Source organism: Microcaecilia unicolor, chromosome 2 (assembly GCF_901765095.1).
Source record: "Microcaecilia unicolor chromosome 2, aMicUni1.1, whole genome shotgun sequence".
Lineage (NCBI taxonomy): Eukaryota > Metazoa > Chordata > Amphibia > Gymnophiona > Siphonopidae > Microcaecilia > Microcaecilia unicolor.
Genome location: NC_044032.1, coordinates 115,206,684 through 115,234,584, shown reverse-complemented (window position 1 = coordinate 115,234,584; position 27,901 = coordinate 115,206,684). Strand labels below are relative to the sequence as shown.

Here is a 27,901-nt window from a genome sequence, read left to right as displayed (position 1 = left end):
CTTATGATATCAGTAGATCTGCCTCTACGGAAATGAGCTTTGCCCGCCGCCCAGTTCCAAATACCCGAAAGCCGAGGTCCAACCGCAGCCGGCCGCTAGCCGCACGCGCGTGTCGCGTCATCGCACGTGCTCGTGTTTACGTTCCTTCCTGCAGACAGTGAGAGACAGGACCCCAAGCGTCAGCAGCTGAAGGACGGGAGCAGAAGAAAAGAAAAGAAGTCTTTTGCCCTTCTCCTGCAGTATCTGGCGGCGAGGGAACGCGGAACCGTGATAGCGCCTCGGGTGGAGGGCATTGATGCCATTGAAGTGCCGGCTGCTGGACTTGAAGCCGCTGTGACGCTTACTGACCGTGGTGATGAGGAACACAGAAGGCGCGGTGCTGCAACGCTGCTCTCAGCCGCCGCGTCTGCTTGTAAACAGAGCCGGGCACGTGACCATGGGAACTCCACGGCTCGTCTGAGGTTAGTGACGGGCGCCTAGTTCATGAAAACAAAGAGAGCCAGCCGACGGCGGCAGAATACCCGGCAAACAGCGCCGAAAGCGGGCCCTTTCCACCCCAAAACAGCATACCGATCAGAAGGGGCCCTGCAACTCTTGGCCGCTAGTGATCCGCTGCCCAAAGATGGCTGATGTTGGTGCAAAGTAAGGGATATGGTCACTGGAACAGATTAGTTGGGACTGAGCTTGGAAAGAGGGGGGGAAGGGAGCGCGCACCATGTCCTTCGCTCTGGAAGAGGCCCTGGAGGCGGACTGGGTGGCCGTCAGACCGAACCTCTTTGAAGAGAAGGAGAAGCACAAGTTCGTGTTCATCGTGGCCTGGAATGAGATTGAGGGCAAGTTTGCCATAACGTGCCACAACCGGACGGCTCAGAGACAAAGGAGTGCCACCCGGGACGGCAGGTCCCGCACGCCGGAGCCCGGCAGCCCCGAGCCAACCGTAGCAGCCGCCACCAGTCGGAGCCCTGCCAAGGGCAAAGCGGAGCTCCGCAGCCCAGTCAGGAGGACCTCGGCCAAAAGAAGCAGCAGCAGCGACAACCGAGGAGGGGAGCCGGTGACCGGGAGTCCGGGCGGTAGGGTGGAAGCCACCAGAGGGAGTCCTGTCCGGCCCAAGACGAGCATGATGCCTGGAAAAGGGAAAGAGAGATCCGGAGTAGAGCCCTTGGCCCAAGCCTCGCGATCTGCCACCGAGGAACCGGAGGTCCTAGACGTGGCGCCGGAGGAGGCCGAACTGCTGGACATGGATGCACAGGAGGAGTGCAGCTGGGCCGGCCTTTTCTCTTTCCACGATCTGAGGGCCATACACCAGCAGCTCTGCGCTGTGAGCTGCGAGTTAGAGCCCTGCCTGCCCGTCTTTCCCGAGGAGCCCTCCAGCATGTGGACAGTGCTGTTCGGGCCTCCTGAGCTCTCCGACCAGGAGATCGATAGCCTCTGCTGTCAGCTCCAGTTCTATCTGGGTCATTCGCTGGACACCTGCGGCTGGAAGATCCTCTCGCAGGTCCTGTTCACGGAGAGCGATGACCCCGAGGAGTATTATGAAAGCCTCAGCGAACTGCGCCAAAAGGGCTACGAAGAGGTTTTGCAGAGAGCAAGAAAACGGCTTCAAGAGGTTAGATGCAACTTTTCTTATCTCTGTGATTCTGCTCCAGCTTTTCGCCTGTTGATGGTTCCAGTGGAGATTATCCACCCGATATACAGCGCTATTTAACCGGCCAGGAATGGCTTCTGGCCAGTTAAATACAGCCTTAAGCTGGTTATGCGCTAATATTCGGCGTGTGAGAACCTGCTGTGGGCCCTTTTACTAAGCTGCGTAAGCATATATGTGTGCAATTAGGAACTACCTCGTGGCCTGGGCGGTAATTTCATTTTTTACGTGCACCAAGTACGCGCTGTTTAAGATATATTTTATTTTCCAGCATGCGGCGCTAACTGGACTGTAATCAGCATTGTACACGCGCTGATGATTACCACCCGGTTACCGCGTGAGACCTTACCGCTAAGTAAATGGGTGGTGGTAAGGTCTCAAGCCCAAAATGAACATGTACCAATTTTCTTTTTGCTGCACGTCCATTTTCTGACCCCCCCAAAAAAGGCCTTTTTTTGGAGGTGCTCTGAAAAATGGATGTGCTTACGTCCAATACATGCGTCTACAACTGTTCATGCCATTTTTTGGTGCACCTTAGTAAAACAACCCATATCTCTGCCGAATATTAGCACTTAGCAGCTAGCCTGGTCACTGGCTTTGTCTTGTGATGTAGCCCGTTAGTGCCAATATTTATCAACCGGCTAAGTTTAGCAGCCAGATAGACCCATTTAAATAGCAGGTCTATCTTTGGCCACTTTAACTTGGCCAGTCAACTATTGAGTATCGGCATAAGTGGCTATGTTCATAGTGGCCAAAAAAAACCCTGAAATTCAATGCCAGTCGCTGGATATGCCCTGGCATTGAACTTCTGGGTTCATTGCCAACCGTTGGAGTTAGTTGGGCTGCTTCCTGCGGTCTGACTGTTGGTCCCCTATGTGTTTTATAAATTGGAAAGTCACTGCTGCTTACATAAGTACATAAGTATTGCCATCCTGGGAAAGACCAAAGGTCCATCAAGCTCAGCATCCTGTTTCCAACAGTGGCCAATCCAGGTCACAAATACTTGGCAAGATCCCAAAATTTGCTTAAACTGTGAAAAAAAAATTACATCATTCTTTTCTTCCTTAATATCTTTAGGTTTTGTTTTGCTTTTACAACTGCAGTAATGTGTACTCTGAAACGAATTTTCCCACTACAAGATAACTTAATTATTACTAGGAAATGTGAAACTTCAGTATCTTCATCATTTCACTTCTTGTTTGTTTTTCTTTTTTTCCTACATACTTACTATTTCATGAAAACATATTCCATTCGAGGAAATAATTTCTTTTCTCCTGGGGTTACATAGAAACATGGAAACATTAAGGAAGATAAAGACCATGTGGCATGGAAGGGCAGACTGGATAGGCCATCTACTCTCCCTTTCGCTTTGTTAAAGATCTTGTCCCAATCTTTTTTTGCAGTCTCACATTTACAAAAGAACTTGCACACACTGACTGAAAAGATAACTTCATTAAGCAGATGACTTGGAAGCTGCATATTTTTCCAAGTCACATCTTAATGTTTTTTTTCTCTTGTGAATGGGATGCTGGAAACACATCCTAAATAAATTAAATCGATGTGTACATTAATATTTATTATTTATTTATTGGGATTAACTTCCTGTATGAAGAGATTCATCCAAGGCAGTGTACAGCAGTTTAACATAAAACTTAATCTTAAACAGCACAAACAATAGTAAAATGACCAAGTATAAACATAAACACAATAAATGATGTAAACTTGAAAACAGCAAACTGAAACCTAATAATAGGAGTACTGTGAAACAGGATCATAATTATACACATTTAATAGCACTGAAAATTAAATAAGAGATATAATGAAATGTCAGCATAATACTAATGAAATATCTAATAAGCACTCATTAGAACATTCAAATAACATTTTATGTATTTATTTATTTGTAGCATTTGTATCCCACATTTTCCCAACAATTTGCAGGCTCAATGTGGCTTACATTTGCCGTAATGGCGGTTGCCATTTCCAGGTAACAGAATTACAAATGGTAATGTGTTAAATTGTATACATACATTCTCCGAGGACAAGCAGGCTGCTTGTTCTCACGACTGGGTGACGTCCGCGGCAGCCCGCACCAACCGGAAAGAAGCTTCGCGGGACGGTCGGCACGCAGGGCACGCCCACCGCGCATGCGCGGCCGTCTTCCCGCCCGTGCGCGACCGCTCCCGCCAGTTCCTTTTTTTCCGCGACTGGAGAGAGTTGTGCTTCTGCCACTCTCTCTGTTTCAGCCGCCGGATTTTTCGACCGCGTTTACGCGGATCGTCGCTTCGCTTCGGATTACCGTTCGGTTTTCCTTTTTCTTGTTTGTTAAAAAAAAAAAAAAAAGAAAATCTCTGCGCGTGTGGAGCATGCGCTCCCCTTTTCCCTCGCTTCCAGCGGGGACGCCACGTTGCGGCCTAGTGGTCGCTCGGTCGTTTATCTTTTCGTGGTGTGATTTTAGCCACCATTGACGACTTTGACTTCGCCGACGCGATTTTTCCGTCGATGTCCTCGAAGGTCCCGAGTGGATTTAAAAAGTGTGGTCACTGCGGCCGGCCGATCTCGCAGACCGACACCCACGCTTGGTGCCTCCAGTGCCTCGGGCCGGAGCACAATCTCAAGTCGTGTGCTTTGTGTCTCGGTCTCCGGAAACGGACTCAGGTTGCGAGGCAAGTTCTGCGGGACCGTCTTTTTGGAACTTGCGCCGGCCCCTCGACGTCGACCTCGACGGCATCGGTATCGAAGGCCGGTTCTTCGGTACCGGTATCGATGCCCGAGACATCGGCACCGATGGCAGCGACCCCAGGAGAACAGGTCTCGTTGGCCCGCCGGTCCGCCGGTGAGAGTGGGGTTGAGAGGCCGCGTGGGCTGTCGGCCCCGGTCACTCCCTCAGCTCGTGAGCCACGGGACCGACCCCTGTCTGACCCGGTGCCTCGAGACCGAGGGGGATCGACCTCCTCCTCCTCCATGCCCTCCGGCGCCGGTGACGTGCATCGAAAAAAGGATAAGAAGCGTCGTCACTGGACGCCCTCGGTGCATCCCGAAGAGGAGTCGACGCCGAAGCGTCATCGTCGAGAGGAGAGGTCTCCGTCGGTTGTGGAGGTACCGACGCGTCGGGGTTCCGGCACCTCGGTGCCGTCTCCTGGCTCCCAGCAGCTTCCGGCACCGACACCCTTACCGGCCCCACCGCCTTTCCCGGCGGGCCTGGACGAGTGCCTCAGAGCCATCCTTCCGGGGATCCTGGAAGGGCTGATGCGCCAGGCTGTGCCGGCGCCGGGGGTGCTTGCGCCCTCGGCGCCGATGACTGTGGCGCCGGCGAGCTCTAGCCCGGCGCCGGGGCTGTCGACACCGCCGCCGCTTGCGGTGCCGGTCTCGACTGCCACGCAGGTGGAGTCCCCGTCGACGTCGATGGAGGGAGCTCCGTCCCCGCCGGCGCGGGAGTCCACCGCTCGACGACACCGAGACCTCGGTGCCTCGACGTCGAGCCGGGCCCGGTACAGGACTCAGCTACATGAGCTAATGTCCGATACCGAGGATGAGGACTCGTGGGGGGAAGAGGAGGACCCTAGATATTTCTCCTCAGAGGAGTCTACGGGCCTTCCCTCGGACCCCACGCCTTCACCGGAGAGGAAGCTCTCACCTCCTGAGAGTCTCTCCTTTGCCTCCTTTGTGCGGGATATGTCTATCAGCATTCCCTTCCCCGTGGTCTCTGTGGAAGAGCCGAGGGCCGAGATGCTCGAGGTCCTCGACTATCCATCACCACCTAGAGAGTCCTCCACGGTGCCGCTGCACAATGTCCTGAAGGAGACGCTGCTCCGGAACTGGGTGCGACCATTAACTAACCCCACCATTCCCAAGAAAGCAGAGTCCCAGTACAGGATCCACTCTGACCCAGAGCTCATGCGGCCCCAATTGCCCCATGACTCAGCGGTCGTGGATTCTGCTCTCAAGAGGGCACGGAGTTCGAGGGATACCGCCTCGGCGCCCCCGGGGCGGGAGTCTCGCACTCTGGACTCGTTTGGGAGGAAGGCCTACCAATCCTCCATGCTCGTGACCCGCATCCAGTCATACCTGCTCTATATGAGCATTCACATGCGGACCTATGTGCAACAACTGGCGGACCTGGTCGAGAAGCTCCCGCCGGAGCAGTCCAGGCCTTATCAGGAGGTGGTCAGGCAGCTGAAGGCGTGCAGAAAGTTCCTGTCCAGGGGTATTTTTGACACCTGTGACGTGGCATCTCGTGCTGCGGCCCAAGGTATAGTGATGCGCAGGCTCTCATGGCTGCGTGCCTCTGACCTGGACAACCGCACCCAGCAGAGACTGGCTGACGTCCCTTGCCGGGGGGATAACATTTTTGGTGAGAAGGTCGAGCAGATGGTGGACCAACTGCATCAGCGGGAAACCGCTCTCGACAAGCTCTCCCACCGGGCGCCTTCAGCATCCACCTCAGCAGGTGGACGTTTTTCCCGGGACCGGCAGGCTGCACCCTATTCTTTTGCAAAGCGTAGGTACAACCAGCCGGCCCGAAGGCCTCGTCAGGCACAGGGACAGCCCCAGCGCGCTCGTTCCAGTCAACAGCGTGCGCCTAAGCAGCCCCCTGCGCCTCCACAGCAAAAGCCAGGGACGGGCTTTTGACTGGATCCACGGGAACATAGCCGCCCTCAAAGTGTCCGTACCGGACGATCTGCCGGTCGGGGGGAGGTTAAAATTTTTTCACCAAAGGTGGCCTCTCATAACCTCCGACCAGTGGGTTCTCCAAATAGTGCGGTGCGGATACGCCCTGAATTTGGCCTCCCTGCCTCCAAATTGTCCTCCGGGAGCTCAATCCTTCAGCTCCCATCACAAGCAGGTACTTGCAGAGGAACTCTCCGCCCTTCTCAGCGCCAATGCGGTCGAGCCCGTACCACCCGGGCAGGAAGGGCAGGGATTCTATTCCAGGTACTTCCTTGTGGAAAAGAAAACAGGGGGGATGCGTCCCATCCTAGACCTGAGAGGCCTGAACAAATTCCTGGTCAAAGAAAAGTTCAGGATGCTTTCCTTGGGCACCCTTCTGCCAATGATTCAGAAAAACGATTGGCTATGTTCCCTGGATTTAAAGGATGCATATACTCACATCCCGATACTGCCAGCTCACAGACAGTATCTCAGATTCCGCCTGGGCGCACGGCACTTTCAGTATTGTGTGCTGCCCTTTGGGCTCGCCTCCGCCCCACGAGTGTTTACAAAGTGCCTCGTGGTGGTGGCGGCTTACCTACGCAGGCTGGGAGTGCACGTGTTCCCATATCTCGACGATTGGCTGGTCAAGAACACCTCGGAGGCAGGAGCCCTCCGGTCCATGCAGTGCACTATTCAACTTCTGGAGCTGCTGGGGTTTGTGATAAATTACCCAAAGTCCCATCTCCAGCCATCCCAGTCTCTGGAATTCATAGGAGCGCTGCTGAATACCCAGACGGCTCAGGCCTACCTTCCCGAAGCGCGGGCCACCAATCTCCTGGCCCTGGCTTCGCAGACCAGAGCGTCTCAGCAGGTCACAGCTCGGCAGATGTTGAGACTTCTGGGTCATATGGCCTCCACAGTTCATGTGACTCCCATGGCTCGTCTTCACATGAGATCTGCTCAATGGACCCTAGCTTCCCAGTGGTTCCAAGCCACCGGGAATCTAGAAGATGTCATCCGCCTCTCCACCAGTTGCCGCACTTCACTGCTCTGGTGGACCATCCGGACCAATTTGACCCTGGGACGTCCATTCCAAATTCCGCAGCCTTCGAAAGTGCTGACGACGGATGCATCTCGCCTGGGGTGGGGAGCTCACGTCGATGGGCTTCACACCCAGGGTCTGTGGTCCCTCCAGGAAAAGGATCTACAGATCAACCTCCTGGAGCTCCGAGCGATCTGGAACGCACTGAAGGCTTTCAGAGATCGGCTGTCCTACCAAATTATCCAAATTCGGACAGACAATCAGGTTGCAATGTATTACGTCAACAAGCAGGGGGGCACCGGATCTCGCCCCCTGTGTCAGGAAGCCGTCGGGATGTGGCGTTGGGCGTGCCGGTTCGGCATGCTCCTCCAAGCCACATACCTGGCAGGCGTAAACAACAGTCTGGCCGACAGACTGAGCAGAGTCATGCAACCGCACGAGTGGTCGCTCCATTCCAGAGTGGTACGCAAGATCTTCCGAGAGTGGGGCACCCCCTCGGTGGATCTTTTTGCCTCTCAGACCAACCACAAGCTGCCTCTGTTCTGTTCCAGACTTCAGACACACGGCAGGCTAGCGTCAGATGCCTTTCTCCTTCATTGGGGGACTGGCCTCATGTATGCTTATCCTCCCATACCTTTGGTGGGGAAGACCTTACTGAAGCTCAAGCAAGACAGCGGCACCATGATTCTGATAGCGCCCTTTTGGCCCCGTCAGATCTGGTTCCCTCTTCTTCTGGAGTTGTCCTCAGAAGAACCGTGGAGATTGGAGTGTTTTCCGACTCTCATTTCGCAGAACGACGGAGCGTTGCTGCACCCCAACCTTCAATCCCTGGCTCTCACGGCCTGGATGTTGAGGGCGTAGACTTCGCTGCGTTGGGTCTGTCTGAGGGTGTCTCCCGGGTCTTGCTTGCCTCTAGGAAGGATTCCACTAAAAAGAGTTACTTTTTCAAGTGGAGGAGGTTTGTCGTTTGGTGTGAGAGCAAGGCCCTAGAACCTCGCTCTTGCCCTGCACAGAACCTGCTTGAATACCTTCTGCACTTATCAGAGTCTGGCCTCAAGACCAACTCAGTAAGGAATCACCTTAGTGCGATTAGTGCTTACCATTATCGTGTGGAAGGTAAAGCCATCTCTGGAGAGCCTTTAGTCGTTCGATTCATGAGAGGCTTGCTTTTGTCAAAGCCCCCTATCAAGCCTCCTACTGTGTCATGGGATCTCAACGTCGTCCTCACCCAGCTGATGAAACCTCCTTTTGAGCCACTGAATACCTGCCATCTGAAGTACTTGACCTGGAAGGTCATTTTCTTGGTGGCAGTTACTTCAGCTCGTAGGGTCAGTGAGCTTCAAGCCCTAGTAGCTCATGCTCCATATACCAAATTTCATCACAACAGAGTAGTGCTCCGCACCCACCCAAAGTTCCTGCCGAAGGTGGTGTCGGAGTTCCATCTTAACCAGTCAATTGTCTTGCCAACATTCTTCCCCAGGCCGCATACCCGCCCTGCTGAACGTCAGTTGCACACATTGGACTGCAGGAGAGCATTGGCCTTCTATCTGGAGCGGACACAGCCCAACAGACAGTCCGCCCAATTGTTTATTTCTTTCGACCCTAACAGGCTAGGGGTCGCTGTCGGGAAACGCACCATCTCCAATTGGCTAGCAGATTGCATTTCCTTCACTTACGCCCAGGCTGGGCTGACTCTTGAGGGTCATGTCACGGCTCATAGTGTCAGAGCCATGGCAGCGTCGGTGGCCCACTTGAAGTCAGCCACTATTGAAGAGATCTGCAAGGCTGCGACGTGGTCATCTGTCCACACATTCACATCTCATTACTGCCTCCAGCAGGATACCCGACGCGACAGTCGGTTCGGGCAGTCGGTGCTGCAGAATCTGTTTGGGGTGTAAATCCAACTCCACCCTCCAGGACCCGAATTTATTCTGGTCAGGCTGCACTCTCAGTTAGTTGTTCTTCGTAGGTCAATTTCTGTTGTACCCTCGCCGTTGCGAGGTTCAATTGACCTGGGTTATTGTTTTGAGTGAGCCTGAGAGCTAGGGATACCCCAGTCGTGAGAACAAGCAGCCTGCTTGTCCTCGGAGAAAGGGTATGATACATACCTGTAGCAGTTGTTCTCCGAGGACAGCAGGCTGATTGTTCTCACCTACCCTCCCTCCTCCCCTTTGGAGTTGTGTGTTTCATCTTTTTGCTAGTCATTCAACTGGCGGGAGCGGTCGCGCACGGGCGGGAAGACGGCCGCGCATGCGCGGTGGGCGTGCCCTGCGTGCCGACCGTCCCGCGAAGCTTCTTTCCGGTTGGTGGGGGCTGCCGCGGACGTCACCCAGTCGTGAGAACAATCAGCCTGCTGTCCTCGGAGAACAACTGCTACAGGTATGTATCATACCCTTTGTAACATACATGTAACATAACATACGTGAACAGATCATGGTATAGATATATGTCATGTGCATATATATGTTAAGGAAGAATAAATTATGGTAATACATGAACGTTCCTGAGTACAAAATTGGGTTGTAACATAGCTATGATGATGTTTTTCTACTATACAGCTTACTGTATAGCAGAGGGGGTAAATGCAGATATTTAGATGTGGTCAAGATGCATGGTATAGAGTCAGTTGGGATAAATATCCCTTATCCTTTTTGGTCTAGTCTGTTTGTCCTGATTTAGATTGTAAGCTCTTTTGAGAAGGGACTGTCTTCTTCTTGTTCAGTTGTAAAGCACTGCGTACGACTGGTAGCGCTATAGAAGTGATCTATAGTAGTAGTAGTAAATATCAAGGTAAGGTGGCTAAACTCAAGGCAAGTTCTTTGTATAATTAAACAAGATATAAGGAAGTTACAGTAGGCTAGTCCAGGTGCAGAGTGTGTGTATTGTCAATCACCCTAGTCTTGGGAGAATAGCCAGGCTTTCACCTGCTTCTTGAATCTAAAGCAGTGGTGATTTGAAAGAATTATCATATCTATAGAAAAATGGGAAAACCCAAATTTTTAGGTCTCCCAGGCCTGTATTTTGTGTCGTGTAATTTAAAAAAAAATATATTTTTATTGTTACTGACAACACGATTAATACAACAGTTGTAAAATTTCTTTTTTTTTATTTTTTTTATATATATTTTTATTCACGCAACAACAAGTTGTGAATACAAAATACAGCAACTCTGCTCAGTATACAATTCAAAATCGTCAATCCAAACTTACGTTCAACATTTATGTCTATTCTAAAATCTTTTACACAACCTGTAGTGCATTTATTGTTTTATCCCCCCAAGCATCCCACCTTACATTCTATCAAATATTCCATTCTACTTCTCACCTTCCACACCCTCCCTCCCCCCTCCCCCATTCATCCCTGCATACTCCAGTTGTAAAATTTCTAAATGAGCACAATTTAGATTACATAAGATTCATCCAGCTAGCTCATTGCCGTCAATTAGTTTTTATCTTTTAACCCCTCAACTCCCCCTTCCCCCCACCCACAACCTTCCCTTGGGTGTCGTGTAATTTTAAGAAATTATTTACTATTACTGCACCAGAGGTTACGACACATGTGATGGCCCATTTTTATCAGTTTGGCCCTTTAATACTTCTTTGTTGTAGAATTTTCCAAAGCTACCATCTGTTGTGCATAAGTGGGAGGTTGCAGTAGATGGCTGTTAAGCAAGGAAGATCTGTACTATAGCTTTATATATTTTTATCTATTGTAGATATGCTGTTCATTCAGTCTGCAATTTCAAATGTAAGCAAGTTACATATTTGTTTGATTCTATGTTTTATTTACAGTGGTTCAGTTATGTAACTTCTGTCCAAAAAGCAGCTTCAGTTATATTTTTTCCCCTTTCATGGATTGAGGTATCTACCACAAATGCTCTTTGTACTTGGATTTAATATGTGTGTGTATGTATGTGTATATTTGTATATATATATATATATATATATATATATATAAGTAAATAAGGCCCGTTTCTGACACAAATGAAACGGGCGCTAGCAAGGTTTTCCTGGGAGTGTGTATGTTTGAGAGAGAGTGTGTGTGTGAGTGAATGTGCGAGTGTGTGTGTGTGTGTGTGTGTGTGTGTGACAGAGTGAGTGAATGTGCGAGTGTGTGTGTGTGACAGAGTGAGTGAATGTGCGAGTGTGTGTGTGTGACAGAGTGAGTGAATGTGCGAGTGTGTGTGTGACAGTGAGTGAGGGTGCGAGTGTGTGTGTGTGTGTGACAGAGTGAGTGAGGGTGCGAGTGTGTCTGTGAGACAGTGTGAGTGTGTGAGACAGTGTGTGTGTGTGAGACAGAGTGTGTGCGAGTGCGTATGTGAGAGACAGTGACTGTGAGAGTGTGTTTCACACAGATACACTGTGTGAGAGAGAGAGTGTGTGTGAGACAGTGTGAGAGAGTATGTGTGCAATACACAGATTCTCTGTGAGTCTGAGAGAGTGTATAGAGCGAGTGTGTGTGAGACTGACTGTGTGACACACAGAGTGAATGTGATACAGTGTGAGAGAGACACTGACTGTGAGAGAGTGTGTGAGACAGAGAGAGTGTGTGTGTGACAGAGATACCTCCCCCCTCCCTCTGTGGTCTCAGGACACCCTCCCCCCCTCTCAGGTCTGAGGACTCCCTGCCTCTCCCCCCCCCCCTCTGCGTGGTTGGCAGCACCGTGCGAGTGTGTGTGTGAGAGAGAGAGAGATTGTGTGTGTGATTGTCCTCTCTCCCCTGCCCCCCTCCAGCCACCCAGCGATTCTCTCTCCCCTGGCCCCCCCTCGAGCCAGCCAGAGATTCTCATCTTCCCTGCCCCTGCTCCAGCCACCCAGCTATTCCCCTGGCCCGCCCTTCAGCCACCCAGCGATTCTGCTCTCTCCCCTGCCCCCCCTCCAGCCACCCAGCGATTGTCCTGTGTCCCCTGCCCCCCCTCCATCCACCCTACGATTCTCCTGTATTCCCTGCCCCCCCCGAGCCATGCAGCGATTCTCCTCTCTCCCCTGCCACCCTCCATCCTTCCAGTGATTCTGCTCTCTCCCCTGCCCCTCGTTCAGCCACCCAGTGAATCTGCTCTCTTCCCTGCCCCCCCCTGCAGCCACCCAGCGATTCTGCTGTCTCCCCTGCCCCCCCTGCAGCCACCCAGTGATTCTGCTCTCTTCCCTGCAGCCACCCAGCGATTCTGCCCCCTGCTCCCCCCCCGCCGCAGCCACCCAGCGGTGTTCCTTATACCTTTGCCAAACTTTTTAAGCACCTCCAACGTTCTGAAGCTGACTCCGTGGCTTCCTTGAAGATTTTGTTGGTTCGTTACAGTGTTTTACCCACCCTTGACGTCATGACGTTTTGGGGCGAGGGCAGGGCCCGCCCTCAACGTCATCACATTTAGACGTGAGGGCGGGGCAGAGAGACATGGGCAGAGAGTGATCTACACCGTTACGAACCCACGAACCCTTGAGTGAAGCCGTGGAGTCGGCTTCAGAACGTTGGAGGTGCCTTTTATTATAGTAGATGTGTGTATAAATGTGTATGTGTGTAAATATTGAAAATAAAATCATTTACCTTTGTCCGGTGATTTTATTTTCCTATTCATCTTATTTCCTGTCTCTGGTTCTGTTCCTCTGTCTGTGCTCTGAACTCTATTTTCAGGGCCTCTTCTCGCCTCACTATTTCTTTTCTCTCCTCCTCTCTTCTCCTATAACATCTTTCACATTCAACTTTCTGCCATTTTTTTCCTCCTTATATCTGTCTTCTTCTTCTTTTTTTAATTTGTAGAAGTCTTTATTATGTTTTTGAGAGATATTACAGAAACAAATAGGTCAAACTCATCAGCAGAAGCAAATAGAACACAGAAATACAACCCCTCGATTTCAAGCAAACAGCAAAAACAGTTAAACCTTGTATTCAGCTTTCAAACCTAAAGAGTTAGCTAACAAAGTACTACTAAGATTTTACATAGGATTTTACTTGATACCCCCCCCCCCCCCACGAAAGCAGGGAAAAAACCACCCAACCCCCCCCCCTTCCAACCACAGATTATCAATATGCACAGTGTGACAGAAAAGGCTCTCAGATAGCTTCCCACTTATGCAAGGTCTTTTGACATATGGCCCAAAGCTTTTCCATTTCACAGATATACCACAACTTAGTTAACCATTTTACCAAAGAGGGAACTGAGGAGACTTCCAGTGAGCAGCCAAGGTGACCCTAGCAGCCGACATAGCATACTGAGATGTAAGACCAGGAAGGAGGCTTTTTAGGAAAAAGAAAAAATTCAGGTGACCACTTAATAGGCCTAGATTTCCAACTTTGGAGCCTATGCTGAACAGCTTTCCAGTAAGCCCGAACCTTAATGCAAGACCTCCAGAGATGACCCAAAGTTCCCTTCTGCCCACACTCCCTCCAGCATAACGGGGATGCCTTCGGGAACATGTATAAAACTTTTACAGCATTCTCTTTAAAAGGAACATAAATGGAAATCCTCGATAGGGCAAGTTCCATAAAATTCCAATCATCATCACCCAGTGTCAAGTCCAGATCCCGATGTCAGCGCAAACGATGATCCACAGGGGACTGCACCTTCCTACGCTGTTAAATATACAGACAAGTAATAAGACCCCTCGTTCCCTTAGAGTCTTTACACAAATCTTCCAAAAAATGAGTCTTCTCGAAGTACTTTACCCTTAATATCTGCAGCCGAAAGAAAATGTTTCACTTGTATATAAGCAAAAGTATCCGCAGGAGAAATCGCATATGTTTCCGCCAATACAGTAAAGGGAATAATGGCGTCCTCATAAAAAAACTGACCCCATGTCTGTAGACCCGCCGAATACCAATTCAAAAGTGGCCCTGGCTCAAGACCAGGTGGAAAAAGGGGGTTATTTGTTACTGAAGTAAGTTTAGAAAGGACCTTATCAGGCTTGGCAAATAAACCATCCCAATAGTAAAAAGTTGTCAAAATCGTGGGACATATATCCCTGCTCAATGAACGGTATCTCCGAGGAAGCCACATTGAGGAACGCAGAGGACACAAGCCTACCAAGTCCTGCTCCAAACAAATCCATCATTTTTGGGGACTCGCATGAAACCATTCTATTGCAGCCCGAGCCTAAGCCGCCTTATAAAACCAATACACGTTCGGAACACCCAAACAACCCTTTTTCTGATCCCGGTATAGCAAAGTTCTAGAGAGATGCTGCCTTTTATTGGACCAAATGAAGCGGAGGAAGCGATCTTGAAGACCAAACAGAAAGTTACGAGACAAACGAAGAGGGAGGACCTGAAAAATATACATCAAACGGGGCAACACATTCATTTTCAGAGTAGCGACCAGACCATGACAGCTCAATAGAGCACCAAGCCTCCAGATCCTTATATAATTCCCGCAAAAGGGGAGGGTAATTAGCCAGAAATAAACCCGAGAAATTCTGGGTAAGAAGAATCCCCAAATACTTAATACCACGGGTGTCATGGTCCCAGGCTTTAAACAAACAGTCACGAACTCTGGAACAACGTGAGCCCTTGGCCTACTGTGTCGAGCGGCAGCAGGAGGCAAAACCCCCCAAGCAGCACTGGACAGGATTCAGAATGCACTTGGCTGGGCTGGAATCGGATTCAGGAATGGACTTGGCTTGGCTGGACTGGAACCAAATGCTGGAACGGACTTGGCTGGGCTGGAACCAAATGCTGGAACGTGCTTGGCTGGACAGGATTCAGGATACTCAAGCAAGCTTGGCAGGAACAGAGGTTAAAAGCAAAACAGTGCAGAGACAAGCAGGAAGGGGACTGGAGCTGAAGACAAACAGGGCAGACACAAGCAGGATACAAAGCTGATCCACACAGACAAACAACAGAACTAAGGCCGAAGCTAAGGTAGAGGGGACTAGAACAAGCAAGGCAGACTAGGCAGGATACAATGCTGACCGACACATAGACAAATAACAGAACTATGGCTGAAGCCAAGGTAGAGGGGACTAGAACAAGCAAGGCAGACTAGGCAGACACAACGCTGACCCACGCAGACAAATAACAGAACTATGGCTGAAGCCAAGGTAGAGGGGACTAGAACAAGCAAGGCAGACTAAGCAGGACACAAAGCTGACCCACACAGATAAACAGAACTATGGCTGAAGGCTGAACCTAGCACACAAACAGACCGAGAAGAACAGAAGCAGAAGTGCACACAGGTACCCTAAACAAGGAATCAAGACAGAAGTACCCACAAGTACCCTAAACAAGGAATCAAGACAGAAGTGCCCACAAGCACACAGGCTAAGAACAAAGCAACAAGAAATCAAGGCAGAAGTACCCACAGGCACACAGACAATAAACAAGGCAGAAGTGCTTCACTGCACACGGACTAACCTGGAGACCTTTGGCATTGCAAAGGCACTGAATGAAAGCGCACCACTTCCTTATAAACAGGACAGAGGCAGGAGATACACACTGAGCACCAAAGTGAGGCTTGAAACAAAGAGGAAATGGAAACCCTACAGGACAGAGGCAGGAAATACACAGAACTCAAAGTGGGGCTTGAAACACCCAGGAAAGAAAGCCTACAGACAGTAGCCAGCACAGCAGCTGACCATCGGGACATAAGGTGAGTCAGAGAGGGATCATGACCACAGTCGTGACAATGGGTTACCCACCGAAAAGGAAAGGCTTGCTGTAATGCCTGTAAATTCGGGCTAGAGATACCAATGGTCATAGCTTCCGACTTAGACATATTAAGCTTATATCCCGACACGGCAGAATATTCCCCCAAGAGCTTGATCAAATTAGGCATGGAAAGTAACGGTTTGGTTAAGGAAAGCAAGATATCATCAGTGAACATTGCAAGCTTATATTCCTGACCACCCACTACAATGCCTGATATATCAAGATTAGAGTGAATAGCAATAGCAAGAGGTTTAGCATTGGCGAAAGAGGACATCCCTGCCGTGTCTCCCTAGACAAAGAAAACATAGGAGAATTACCACCATTAACTCGCACACAATGCTAGGAGAATTATAAAGGGCTTGAGTCCAGTCCCTAAACCCCAAACCAAATCGCAGTCGCTCCATAGCACTAAGCATAAAAGGCCAATGAACACGATCAAAAGCCTTCTCGGCGTCAAGGCCCAGAAGGCACACGGGAATTTTGGACTTTGTAGCTACATGAAGCAAATTAACCATTCGACGAACATTGTCTTTCGCTTGTCTTTGAGGAACAAATCCAACTTGATCTGGATATATTAGATCAGGAAGAACTTTAGCTAGTCGGTTTGACAGGACCTTTGCTATAATCGTTACATCCGAATTAAGGATGGAGATAGGTCGGTAAGAAGCACATTCCGTCTTGTTTTTGCCAGGCTTCGGAATCACAGCTATCCAAGCTTCCATCATAAAGAGAGGTAAAGTCTCCCTCTCCTGAATGCAGTTAAGAATCTCCACCAGGAGAGGAGCAAGCTTCCCTCTAAACAACCTATAAAAATTATTCGGTAAGCCATCCAAAGAGCCTTCCCAATGGACAAGTCCTTAATAACTTTAACAACTTCATCTACCTGAATAATACCATCTAACTTACAACTTTGCTCCTCTGTCAAAGAAGGGAGGTCCTTAGAGGATAAAAAGGCCCCAATAGAATCCTGGTGAATCGCAGAGTCGGCGAAGTATAAAGACTGGTAAAAGGACTTGAACTGCTCACGAATCAGAGGATTTAGTCAACACTGTATTCTTACCATCCCCAATACGGAGAATAGTACGATCAAATCTACGCTGCCTCAATTTATGTTTCAACGATTTTTATTGAAAACACAGCATGAAATAGTAGTCCACCTCATCATGTTGGCTATAGTACAGTTTTGCAGCACTTAAGAGAACAACATAACCGATGTACAACATGATGTTCAGTCATCAAATTTTAGCATTTTCTCCCCTCCTCCTCCCACTTTACATAGTCTGTAAACCTGTTATGGCAATTCCACTTTGCTGGCGCGTTTAATCAGTGCAGTAACTCTAGCATTGAGTTCAACAGGTCATACCACAGTAATAACCCTCGCTTAGTGGATTACACAAACTTTCAGCGTAAGGATCTCGCGCCTTACTAAACAACACCCAAAAACTTATAACATGTTATCCCCTGATCCCCAAACTTTCTTTACTTCCAGTACATAATTTCAAACATATTGTCACTGGAAACATTCAGATCATAACCAACTTTACTGTATATTGCGAAATACAGAACAATTGCTCATTAAACTGCTGAGCGACCTGATCCTTTATAACATTACCTGCCCCCTCCCCTCCGCCCCCTTGATTTGCATATCTAAAAGCTGAAACTTCATCCTACAGATCCCTTGCGGGACTTCACTCCAGATACCATTCGCTCCACTCATTCTCATAACCTAACCTAGCACATTCAAAGCCTGACTTTGTGTCCGTGGAGATATTCTGTTTAAGTAGGCCCCCCATACCCGTATGAAGTGTTGCCTTCTTTTCGGTGTGTACCTAGCATCCCGCAGTTCCCATAGCATAAGCTCGTGAAGTTTATTTCTCCAGTACCAGTATGATGGCGCCCTGTCCGAAACCCAATGGTTGAGAATACATTTTTTCCCCAAAATACAGGCCTTACTCAGAAAAAGCTTCTTCTCCCGCGACCCCTGGTCCCATACTGCATTCGAACAGAACATCATTCGCTCAAAGGAGATGCATACCTGATGCCGCTGAACCCAAGACACAAACCAAGAGAGAGCTGTCCAGAAGACCCGAATGTCCCTGCATTGCCACATACCATGATAAAGCGTGGCTCCCCTCGTTGCACACTTCGGACATACGTCCGCCTCTACAATACCCGCATGCCATGCCTGTGTGGTGGAAAAGTATGCTCTATGAATAGTTCTAAAATGACGTTCCTGCAATTCGGCACTATGCACCATCCCCCCATTCCCTTTCAATGCTGCCAAGATTCTCCCTTCTGTTACTCTCCCTCCCAATTCCTGACTCCACCGCTCCGACACCTCCTTAACTTCCCTCTTGGGCCTATAGTCTCTCAGAGCTTTGTGGAACCCTGACACCGATACCTGCCCAGCCGCATCCCCAGACAGAAATTCTCTCAACTGCGTCCCAAAAGCCAGCGACAGGCTCCCACTAGGAAGCCCTTGCATATAATGTGTCAGCTGGCGGTAGGCAAACATCGTCATCGGCCCCCCAGCGCATCTCCCTGCAAATTCTGAATATGGAAGGGTGCGTCCGTCCTCCCCTAGAAAATTCTCCAAAAGGATAACTCCAATACGCTCTAAATCTCTAAAGACTTTGCTTTCCTTTCCTGGCTGAAAGTCCGCATTACCAGTCACCGGTAGCAGCACACTACTTTCTGGGTTCTGCCCCCAGAGTCTCAATATATTACGCTGCCTCAATTTAAGGGCTAATGAACGACTCGGATTATTATGATTAAAGTACTGAAGATGCTGTTGTTGGCCCCGGATAAATTGCAGTTGGTCTGAGTAAATATTGTCTAATCTCAACCGGAGTGCCTGAATCTGCTGCAAAATAGAAATCGAGCGTGAAGACTTGTGAAAATAATACATAAGCATTGCCAAACTAGGACAGACCAAAGGTCCATCTAGCCCAGCATCCTGTCTCTGACAGTGGCCAATCCAGGTCACAATCACCCTACAAGATCCACGGAGCAAAGCATTTTGTACTGCTTGATCCAGGAATAGTGGATTTTTCCCTACTTCCATTTAATAACGTTCTATGGCCTTTTCCTTCAGGAAGCCGTCCAAACCTTTCTTAAACTCTGCTAAGCTAACTGCCTTAACCACATTCTCTGGCAACGAATTCCAGAGTCAAATTACGCGCTGAGTAAAGAAAACTTTTCTCTTATTTGTTTTAAACTTACTGCACTCCAGCTTCATCACATGCCCCCTTGTCCTAGTATTTTTGGAAAGCGTAAACAGATGCTCCATATCTATCTTTTCCACTCCATTCATTATTTTATATACCGCTATCATATCACCCCTCAGCCACTTTTTCTCCAAGCTGAAGAGCCCCAGCCGCTTTAGCGTTTCCTCATAGGAAAGTCATCCCATCCCCTTAATCATCTTTGTTGCCCTTCTCTGCACCTTTTCTAATTCCACTATATCTTTTTTTGAGGTGCGGTGACCAGAATTGAACACAATACTCTAGGTGCGGTCGCACCATGGACTGATACAGTGGAATTATAATATCCTCATTTTTGTTTTCCATCCCTTTCCTAATAATACCTAACATTCTATTTGCTTTCTTAGCCTCAGCAGCACACTGAGCAGAAGATTTCAACGTATCATCAATGATACTCCTAGGTCCCTTTCTCATTCCGTGACTCCTAATGCTGAACCTTGCATGACGTAGCTATAGTTTGAGTTCCTCTTTCCCACATGCATCACTTTGCACTTACTCACATTGAACGTCATCTGCCATTTAGACGCCCAGTCTCCTAGTCTCGCAATATCTTTTTGCAGCTTTTCACAATCTTCCTTCGATTTGATGACCTTAAACAACTTTGTGTCATCAGCAAATTTGATAACCTCGCTAGTTACCCCCACCTCCAGGTCATTTATGACAATGTTGAAAAGCAACGGTCCCTGCACAGATCCCTGAGGGACCCCACTAACTACCCTTCTCCATTGCGAATAGTGACCATTTAACCCTACTCTCTGTTTCCAATCTTTCAACCAGTTTTTAATACATAACAATACACTGCCTCTGATCCCATGACTCTCTAATTTCCTCTGGAGCCTTTCATGAGGGATTTGACAAATTCCTTTTGAAAATCCAGATACACAATATCCACCAGCTCACCTTTCTCGACATGCTTGTTTACCCCTTCAAAGAAATGCAGTAGATTGGTGAGGCAAGACTTCCCTTCACTAAATCCATGCTGACTTTGTCTCATCAGCCCATGGGTAATGATGAGTCAAAAAGTTTTCATGTTCCCGCTTTGTGAGTCTCCTGAAGAAATATAACATGAGCTTTATGGAACGATAGTTCCTTAAATAGCTTTTGGCGCTTTTGAGGAGAGTTCAGACCCTTAACATTATATGTCAAAAACTTTAAGTCCACACTCATTTAATCTTCAATATACCAGCATATTAACAATAAAGAGTTTGAAAACACATACCAGAAAGTGATGGAAGGCGGAAGGGAGGAAAAAAAAAGGGGGGGTGACCACCCTATCCCCCACACACAATAACCCCCCCCCCCCCCAACCACATCGCCATCCAAACCCCAACCACCACTTCCACCCCCCCACCAACCAAATAACCACCAGACAGCTAACCCCAATACCACTATCTGGGAACACAAAAGGAAGAACCCCGCCACAACCAGAACACCACCCAAACCACCCCCGGCTTCGCCCACTCAAGCACATTCACCTCCCCCCTTCCATAACTCCCCTACCCCACTTACACCCCTTCCCCCCCTCATCCATGCACACACCCACCTACCACACCCCCCTTCCATTCTCTAGCTACATCCAAAAACAGCAAATAAACAGTATTTATGTATCAAAATTGCACTCATAACCCCTTAACAGAAACAGGCAACTAGACCAGACATATAGTTCAGATAGCTGCCTAAGTGTTCTTAGATTTGCTAGCAACTCGCTTCCATTTTTGGAGCTTGGCTCTTGCAGTGGAACCTATGTCAACCGGAGGAGCTTCAGTGATCGTCAGACCCGCCTCATTTAAGATCTTCCATATATCAGCTAAGAGATGAAGTCGATGCCTTCCCCCCCCCCCCCCCCCCCCCCCACTGTAAAACAAGTGCAAAGGGGAAAGCCCAGCAGTATGGAATCTTGTTCTTGATCAATACGTCTACAGCAGGTTTCATTGCACGCCTCTGAGTCAAAGTAAAGTGAGACAGGTCTTGAAACACCACAACTTTCGCCTTGTTATAATCCACAAAGGACACCTGGCGAGCTTGCTGCAGCAGTTGTTCTTTAACCAAATAAGAGGCGAAGCAAACTATAATAATAATTATTATTAACATTTGTATAGCGCTACTAGATGCACGCAGCGCTGAACACCTGACATAGAGAGACAGTCCCTGCTCAATAGAGCTTACAATCTAAAAAGTAATACAGACAGACAAGACAATTAAGGGCGGTCAATTAAGGTAATTAAGACAAGTCAATTAAGACAAGACAAGGGTTCGGGAAGTATTGGGTGAGAAGGAACAAGGGGAGGGAGGCAAATGAGTAGTAGCTAGGAGCCAAAAGCAGTGGTGAAAAGGTGGGTTTTCAGCATAGATTTGAGGTAGAGATGGAGCTAGACGTACAGGCTCAGGAAGTCTATTCCAGGCATAAGGTGCCGCGAGGGAAAAGGAACGAAGTCTGGAGTTAGCAGTGGAGGAGAAGGGGGACGACAAGAGAGATTTGTCCAGTGAGCGGAGTTCACAGGGAGGAATGTAGGGAGAGATGAGAGTGGAGAGGTAATGGGGAGCTGCAGAATGGATGCATTTAAAGGTCAGTAAGAGAAGTTTGAATTGTATGCGGAAGCGGATAGGGAGCCAGTGAAGTGACTTGAGGAGTGGGCTAGTGTGGGTATAACGATTTTGGCGGAAAATAAGTCGTGCTGCAGAATTTTGGACAGACTGGAGAGGAGAGAGATGGCTGAGAGGAAGACCAGTGAGAAGTAAATTGCAATAATCCAAACAAGAGGTGACAAGCGTATTCAGAAAGGAAGGGCGGATTTTGCTAATGTTGTAGATAAAGAAACAACAGGTTTTGGCGATCTGTTGAATATGGGCAGAGAAGAAGAGAGAGGAATCAAAGATGACTCCAAGGTTACGAGCCGAGGAGACAGGGAGGATGTGAGAGCCATTAACAGAGATAGAGAACGGGGGAAGAGGGGAGGTGGATTTAGGAGGAAAAATGAGAAGTTCAGTTTTAGTCATGTTTAGTTTCAGATGGCGTTGAGACATCCAAGTAGCAATGTCAGACAAGCAGGATGAGATTTTGTCCTGGATTAAGGTTGAGATTTCAGGGGTGGAGATGTAGATCTGAGAGTCATCTGCATAAGGATGGTATTGAAAGCCATGAGATGAAATCAGGGTACCAAGGAAAGAGGTGTAGATGGGAGAAAAGGAGGGGTCCAAGGACAGAATCCTGGGGGACACCAGCTGAAAGGATGGAAGTTGAAGAGGAACTGCCAGAGTGAACACTGAAAGTGCGAAGTGAGAGGTAAGAGGAGAACCAGGAAAGAACAGGGCCCTGGAATCCAATCGAGGATAGCGTATCAAGGAGTATGGTGTGGTCAACAGTGTCAAAAGCAGCAGATGGGTCAAGAAAGGTAAGGATAGAATATAGACCTCTGGATTTAGCCAGCAGCAGGTCATTAGAGACTTTGGTAAGTGCAGTTTCAGTAGAGTGAAGAGGGCGGAAACCAGATTGGAGTGGGTCAAGAATAGGTTGAGAAGAAAGGAAGTCAAGACAGCGGCGGTGAACAGCGCGCTCAAGTAATTTGGAGAGGAAAGGGAGATGGGCCGATAGTTGGAGGGACAGGTAGGGTCAAGTGAGGTTTTTTTTAAGGAGTGGAGTGACAACAGCGTGTTTGAAGGCCATAGGAACAGTTGCAGTGGAGAGTGAGAGATTAAGGATGTAACAGATGACAGGGATGATAGTAGGAGAGATAATGCTAAGTAGATGAGTGGGGATGGGATCAGATGAACAGGTAGTACATTTAGAGGAGGAAAGAAGAAGGGCAGTTTCCTCAGTAGAAACTTCAGAGAAGGAGGAAAAAGAAGGAGAGTAGGGGGTGTGGATTAAGGGAGAGAGAGGTGGGGAGGGTATGGACACAACCCACTCGTAATGGATTCATCTGCTATGACTAAAGGAAAGAAAATTACCAAGGTAAGAACCTAATTTTCTCCTAGTTACTCCCATCTTTAAATCATCTATATAAATAATTCTCACCTGCAACATTCTGAAGCGGACTCTGTGGGAGGGAAACACTGAAGGCTAGGCTGTCAGCAACACTCACTCTCACTCATGCACCACTCACTCTCAATCATAGACCCGCCCTCAGCCACGCCCCTTCCGGACATAATTCGCAACCCCAACGTTCTAAATGAAGCCTCAACCAGAAGTGTGAGGCGCCAGAGATATCCGTATTCCCCCATTACTGTGTGCCCCGCCCTCGCGTTACAACGTGATGACGAGGGCGGAGCACTCACACTCCAGGAAACGCGATCTCCAGGGGACTCCAGCCTGCCTTGCAGACAGCAAAGAGGAAGCGAAAGGCCAGCCGGGTCCTGCAGGGAGACAGGCATAGCTTGAAAAAACACGGCACGCTCCACACTGCCTGCTGCTCCTGGAGAAACCCATCACTAACACTCCAGGAAATGCGATCTCCACGGGACTCCAGCCTGCCTTGCAGAGAGCAAAGAGGAAGCGAAAGGCCAGCATGATGCCTTGGATCCCATGCCAGCCAGGTCCTGCAGGGAGACAAGCACAGCTTGAAAACACACCGCAACCTCCAGACTCCCCGCTGCTCCTGGAGAAACCCTTGCAGCAAAACAAGCCTCTCACTACCCATGTGCTACTGAAATTTGTTGCCTCGGCTTTATTCCTACACTGTCGATTTCTTTCCCCCTTTCTTAATTGTTGTTCTTCCTGCTGCTTTTCAAATTCTTGTTCTTCCTGCTGCTTTTCAACACTCAAGCTTGCCCACATCTTCCCCAGTCTCATGCACACAGCCTTGGTGATTCTTGCCTCGGCTTCATTCCTACACTGTCGACTTTTTCCCCACCCTTTCTTAATTGTTGTGCTTGCTGCTGCTTTTCAACACTCAACCGTGCCTAGATGTTCCGCAGTCTGATGCACATAGGCTTGATGATAGTGTCAGGAGCCAATCTGTCGGGACACTACAGATGCCAGCACACAACAAGTACAAGGACAGTGGCTGACTCACTCAAATACTCCCCCCTCCCACATCTGCATCTCACTGGATCTCTAACATCCAAAATAACCTCTCTGTCACTCTCTCACACACACACTGTCAAGGACACACAGCATCTCTACGTCTCACACACAGACACACACTCCCTCCCCTAAGCCATTCAATAAAGAAAGTGTTACACTGAAATTGGGAACACGTGCAAATGTCACACAGCTCATTTTTAAACATCATATTACACATACTATTAAAAAAACATATTTTTAAACTTGGGAAAACATTTCAGAAAATAACACCATTTGAAACATTAATGCCAGAAACACATCACCTTGCTAGTGCCCGTTTCATTTGTTTTGGAAACGGGCCTTTTTTACTATTTATAAATATGTTAAAAAGCAGCAGTCCCAGCACAGACCCCTGAGCAAACCCACTGTCTACCCTTCGCCATTGAGAATACTGACCATTTAACCAACTCTCTGTTTTTTAACCAGTTTTTAATCCACAATAGGACACTACCTCCTATCCCATGACTCTCCAATTTCCTCTGGAGTCTTTCATGAGGTACTTTGTCAAACGCCTTTTGAAAATCCAGATACACAGTATCAACTGGCTCACCTTTATCCACATGTTTGTTCGCGCCTTCAAAGAAATGTAATAGATTGGTGAGGCAAGATTTCCCTTCACTAAATCCATGCTGGTTTTGTCGCAATCCATGCTGTTGAATATGCTCTGTAATTTTGTTTTTTATAATAGTCTCTACCATTTTGCCCGGCACTGACGTCAGGCTCACCGGTCTATAATTTTCTGGATCTCCTCTGGAACCTTTTTTTAAAAATCGACGTTACATTGGCCACCCTCCAATTTTCTGGTACCATGCTTGATTTAAAGGTATTACGTATTACTAACAGTAGTTCCACAAGTTCATTTTTCGGTTCTATTAGTACTCTAATATGAATGGACTTTGGTCCTGGGGAACTGAGGAACTGAGTTCGATTCCCACTTCAGGCATAGGCAGCTCCTTGTGACTCTGGGCAAGTCACTTAACCCTCCATCGCCCCATGTAAGCCGCATTGAGCCTGCCATGAGTGGGAAAGCGTGAGGTACAAAAATAACAAAATATAAATACTATCTGGTCCAGGAGATTTCCTACTCTTCAGTTTGTCAAATTGCTCCATTACATCCTCCAGGTTTATAGAGATTTCATTAAATTTCTCTGACTCATCAGCTTTGAATACCATTTCTAGCACCGGTATCTCTCCCAAATCTTCCTCGGTGAAGACCGAATCAAAGAATTCATTTAATCTCTCCGCTATGGCTTTGTCTTCCCTGATTGCCCCTTATAGGTTATGACCATCTACCAGCAGGTGGAGATGGAGAGCACGGAACTCAACTTTGTTATAGGACGGTATGCTTGATGGCTAGTCAGTATTTTCTAGCTCCAACAGGCGGATGGAAGGTCTCTCACAAGCTCCTGGCTTTATCTGCTATGTAGTTCGTGTTTTGGGTTACCCAATTCAGTTGATCTTGGGGTTGTAGAATGAGTTGGTGTCTGTCTATTTTTGAATTACACCTGGGTTATAGCTCAGTGGTCCTTGCCCCTGCCCCTTTCTGTCACTTCTCCCCCTTCTCTTTCTTCACAGAACAAGGTGCAACCCAATGGTAGATGCCACTTCCAGTAGGAGCTGGAAGCTTAAAAGAGCAGATAGAAACTTTTGGGAAGAAAGCGAGCTCAAGGCCTTGTTTAACTTCTTTCTTTTTCTTGTGTTAGGAAGAAAACTGTCTGGCAAGGTGGAAATTTGGCTACTTTGACATACGTTTTTATGGAAATTCTTGTTTTCTTCACCACATGTGGCATTTTCAGCTGATTATTTTTTCCCACCTAGTTTGACCCCACTGCACCCCTGCAATTGTAGCTCTTCTCATAGTGAAATTGGAGCCAGAAGCCCACATGACAAGTGGGGTAGAACCAGAACTGGATAAGGCTGAGAGGGGATAGAACCAAGACCAACAGGCAAGCTAAGAACTATGGGACACTTCATGAAACAACAAAGTATTAACTTTTAAAACAAACTGGAAAAAGCTAGTGCAGCTAGGTGGAAAACAAAATGATTTTAAACAGATTCCTGGAGGAAAGGTTCATAAATCATTACTAGATGTGTCAACTTGGGAAGCCATCACCCCTGGATACTTGTGACCTGGCTTGATTGGTGCCAAATGGATGGATAAGATGGTTAAGAAAATTCTATTTATCTCACAAAGGTACGTTAAACTGGTGTATAATAAAAATAAAAATAAAAATTATATATATATATATATATATATATATATATATATAAATATATATATATATATATATATATATATATATATATATATATATATATATATATATATATATATATATATATATATATATATATATATATATATAATTTTTATTTTTATTATACACCACTTTAATGTACCTTTGTGAGATAAATATATATATATATATATATATATATATATATATATATATATATATAAAGAAAAGGCTCCAATGATTTCACTCCATCCCAGACTGGAGACCAGGTTGCTGGGCTTGGTGGACCTTTGGTCTGACGTTCATGTTGCAACCCCATTGTAGAAGCTGCTATGAAGCTATTGACAGGGTCTGGGTAGGAAGCAATGCCCATAGTTTTTAATGTGTGTGAAAAGAATGAGAGACATTTTCTTTGCCAAATAACATATGTTGAATGCAAACTTGTGTACAGTTCTTTAAGATAGCACTGGTGAAAGTAGTAATGATGTACTGCAGGTAAATAGACTTGAATGGTTAATTGGGCTGCAAGAAAAACTGTGAGTTCTACCAAGCTTAGTAGCTACCCATGAATATCAGGACTGTTTTCAGACCTAGCAGTCAGCATTTTTTTAAATGCCAGCCCATTGGACCCCCCTTGCTCATATCTTTATTTATAGTCTTCATCAGTTATTCTAATTAGGATAACAAGAGGGGAGTCTTCATTACAGAGTTTTAATTACATTTCATTACCTTAGATTGTGAGCCCATTTGGCACAGAAAAGTACCTGTAAAGAATAGTATTTATTTGTCACTTGTAGCAGATGAATCCAGGAACTAGTGGGTTAAGTCCGCCTACCAGCAGGTGAAGATAGAGGTATACAAACTAAAGGCAGTGATGCCAGATGGCCAGCTCCTTCCTCAGTTAGTTAGTATGTCTCTATCTCAGCAGGTGGTGGATGGCTGTTTCTCCAGCTCCTGGGCCCAAGGCCTCTGAGGGTGCTCCTGGGCTGGTGGCCAGTTTGAGCCGGGGGTGGCGGACTGGTGGTGTCCCCTTTGGCAGCATACGCAGCTGCTGGGTCCCTGCTGCACCTCAAATTCCATCTGAACAGGCTTTTGCTGTTCCTTTCCTTCCCTGTTTGTTTCTGCCTCCTCACTGAAAAAAAAAAAAAAAAAGAGAGAACCATAGAATTTGTTTAAAAGAGAAACACAGAAGCACAGGGAAGTGTGTTTTTGCTGAGAGCAGGTTTGGGTTACTGCTGTCCGAGTCCTGTTTTCTGTTGCCTGCTTGTCTGAGCCTGCCTCGAAGTGGAGTCGGAGAGTTTTTTTTTTTTCGGCTCAACTGTCAGTTCCCGCGCTTTCCAGGTCCAGGGTAAGTCCTGCTGGGTT

At 47.8% G+C, this 27,901-nt stretch overlaps 1 protein-coding gene across 1 annotated transcript in view; it reads left to right on the top strand.

Moving 5' to 3' along the window:
• The first annotated feature begins 244 nt into the window (after positions 1-244).
• The window catches only part of JMY (junction mediating and regulatory protein, p53 cofactor), a 273,665-nt gene continuing 246,008 nt past the window's right edge, over positions 245-27,901 (top strand). The window contains exon 1 of the mRNA XM_030193232.1: positions 245-1,606. Coding sequence (XP_030049092.1) covers positions 716-1,606 — 891 coding nt within the window. The 5' untranslated portion in view covers positions 245-715. The remainder of the gene's footprint in view (positions 1,607-27,901) is intronic.